General features: G+C 43.0%; 1 protein-coding gene across 1 annotated transcript; it reads right to left on the bottom strand.

Annotated features, from left to right (window-relative positions):
• Positions 1–1,296: 1,296 nt before the first annotated feature.
• Positions 1,297–3,462, bottom strand: TM35_000391350 (uncharacterized protein; the record flags this gene model as incomplete). Its single annotated transcript, XM_029029651.1, has 1 exon — positions 1,297–3,462. A coding segment is annotated over one exon (2,166 nt), but the record flags the coding sequence as incomplete, so codon positions are not given.

Below are 3,462 nucleotides of genomic sequence, written 5' to 3'. Positions count from 1 at the left end.
TGATGAGGAAAACAAGAAAAAGAGGGAAACTTCACAACGTTGTTGATATCAACAATAAATTGAAAGATCCGGTAACATAAAAACAAAAGACAATAAAGAAAAAAAAGAAAAAAAAGAAAGAAATCAACGATACGGCAACACAAAACGGACACTTAAAAGACAAAAAAAAAACGCCCATTAACAATCAAACATACGAACACACGCAAGGAAGAGACGTTGAAGAAAAAACAAACAAAAAAAAAGAAAGAAAACAAGAAAAAAAAAAACAATCTTGTACTTATGAGAATGACTGAGAGTGTGTCGTTTGTGAATCAGTAAAGGAGGGAGAGAGAAAGAAAGACATATATATATATATATATGGTGAGTAAATAAATGATGGACTGACCAAATGCTCGTGTTGTGGGTGTACATTAAAGTACGGATAGAAGCCATATTAAAATTATAGAGAAAACTTAATGTAAGAACCCCATTCTTATTACCGTTATTCTTCTTACTATTACCATTAGTAGCCTTACAACTCATTCTCAGGGACACTCCTTTCTCTTCTTTTTTCCATCCCTCTCCCTCTTAGAATAATAATAATAATAATAATAATAAGAATAACCCCTTTTCGCATTGGTCTCTACTCCCCCACAGTTCACTCTCTTATCTCCTCTACGTCTCTCCCCTCCTTTCCCCCACCCCCACACAAGAAGTGTTGGGAATACAAAGATGTATATTCCCCGTGAGGAGTGGTTTCGCTCCGTAGAAAAATAAATAAAAAGAAACACAGTCGAACACACAATCAAAAAAAAAGAAAAAAAAACGTACACGAATAGGTATATACATATACCCATTAATAATAATAATAATAAAATCAGCCATTATTAATAATAATAATAATAACAATAATAAGCAGAAGAAGAAAAAATACGAACATAAATTATGTGCCATCATAACCTCTTTCAGAGGAACACCGTTCTTTTCCTCTTTTATGCTTTTTTTTATTGAATTTAGTGCGTGGAAGAAACTCCAAAAACTGTTGTTGCTTTTTCTTTCTTTTCCTTTTCCCTCGCACAATGAGAAACGCACAAAGAATAAAAAGTATATATGTACATATACATACAATCTTTTTTTTTTTTTTGGAACTGCCATGGTAACGCAACAACCACGTGTACATCATACATAAGGTTGTACAACGAAAAAAAAAAACGATACCATTACCCGTATATATATATACGCATCCTTATTTGCCCCAACTCCCTTCGCCCCTTCCCCCCATACATGCACATATATATACATATACATATGGGCCTCTTAAACGGTTGGGTGGGCGGTAATGGGTGCTGGTTCTGTGGAGGATTCACGTCCCTGTGGTGTGTGTTTAATACGCCGCGTCATAAACTCCACCAACTGCATTGTCTTCAGTATAACATACAAAAAGAATGCAACGATGGCGGTAATGGCAGCCGCAACTACAGCATCTATAGCACGATCGTTATCAGGTTTCAGAAGGAGTGCGATCAACCCGCCAAGAATCCACACAGAGATTGCCATCACGATAAGATAATAGATATTATCAATCGGCGACACCAATGGGCGATAGCGAAGCACCAGGAAGAAGAGAAAGATATGACAAATGATAAGCGCCACGTCGGCGGCAATACAACTCCCGGCACTTTTTGGAGGAAACGCTGCAAAAAGCGCTACAAGCATCGGGGCCCACAACCACAGTGTCACCCACGTCACACGGCAGCGGCGAAGGTTAAATAATATTAAGAAGAGACGATCAGAGACATTGTATGGAAGCCAGACACCACGCACACGTAATAGCCAGGTATTAAAGAAACGACGTACAATTGACTTACCAGGTGGCTTAACGGCAACATCTATGGCATTCTCTACAGGCACGTAATGTACTGACGCCTTTATTACTGATAGGAAGAGCACCGCGACGAAGATAATGATGAACACTACAAGCATTACCACACTAAGTGCTAGCGTAGAACCGTCTTTGAATGTAAATCCCTGCAGTGTTGCAAAACTTGTACCAACAAAGAGATTCACTAGTAGTACCAAAGTAATACCTGGATACCAGCACGCAGTGGCCGCTTCTAGCAGAGTTGAGCCACGCAGGCATTTGACTAAAAGAAGTACCACTGTGTGGACCACAAAAACTCCACCACCAAGAATCAAATTGCCTAACATAACACCGTAGAAGGAATCCTCAATGGCGGTCACAGAAAGAGCACGATAGCTAGACAAGATACGACGTGTACCATCTGGTGTACATGGCATCATATTCAACGCCGTCACATAATTGATACCTAGCACGCCAAAAGGCGCGGCAATAAGCGAAATCTTTGAAATAACTTTAGCAGTATCTCCAATACCCTTTGTTCCCGTAGCTGTATCCATTGGGCTCACAGTCACACGCAAGACAAAAGGTAATTCCAGTTGCGCCATTACAGCATTAACCCCCAAAGACTTGGGAGACTGTAATGATTTATTGCTTGCGGAGACCACGGAACCGTCACTTCTACCTTGGACCACCTGATTACTCTCTCCATTATTAATACAACTACTAAGCTGCTCCATGCTTATAGAGAAGACCAACGCCTCAATGAAATTAATATGGTAAGCCTGCAAAGGCTGCTGCTGCAATATGACTGTATCATTCCTCAATCGATACATCTTAAAACGATCCCGAAGTTCAGGCAAAAAATAAACACAACCCAAACGGGCAATTGAACCTTCCGAGCTCTCCTCACACGACAAGGTGACATCCAATGGAATAGCATCGCTAGGCACAACAAAATCGTCTTTCCTAAATACAATAGCAAAGGGCATCTCACCAAACATCAAAACAAATCCACTCCTCACCATATCACCATCAAGACCTGCTTCTACATTCCCACGAAGAGCCCAAGTACAATTATCAGGCTCTTCAGGACCCTCACCACTGCTACTGGATGAACCACCTTCGGCAGAAGACTCATACGACGATGAACTTTTGCTGCTTTCAGATAAGATTTCAGATGAGGAACTACTGCTAGCCTCTGCACTGCTGCTGGCTTCTTGGCTGCTGCTGGCCTCTGCACTGCTGCTGCTTGCTTCTTGGCTGCTGCTGGCCTCTGCACTGCTGGTACTGGCTTCCGCACTGCTGCTTGCCTCTTGGCTGCTGCTGGCCTCTGCACTGCTGCTGCTTGCTTCTTGGCTGCTGCTGGCCTCTGCACTGCTGCTGCTAGCCTCTTGGCTGCTGCTGGCCTCTGCACTGCTGCTNTCTGCACTGCTGCTGCTTGCCTCTGCACTGCTGCTGGCTTCTTGGCTGCTGCTTGCTTCTTGGCTGCTGCTGGCTTCTGCACTGCTGCTGGCTTCTTGGCTGCTGCTGGCCTCTTGGCTGCTGCTGGCTTCCGCACTGCTACTAGCTTCTTTGCTGCTGCTGGCCTCTGCACTGCTGCTTGCTTCTTGGCTGCTGCTGGC

Source organism: Trypanosoma theileri (genome assembly GCF_002087225.1).
Source record: "Trypanosoma theileri isolate Edinburgh chromosome Unknown TM35_Tth_39_V1, whole genome shotgun sequence".
NCBI classification, from domain to species: Eukaryota; Euglenozoa; class Kinetoplastea; order Trypanosomatida; family Trypanosomatidae; genus Trypanosoma; species Trypanosoma theileri.
This window is presented reverse-complemented; position numbering and strand designations above follow the sequence as displayed.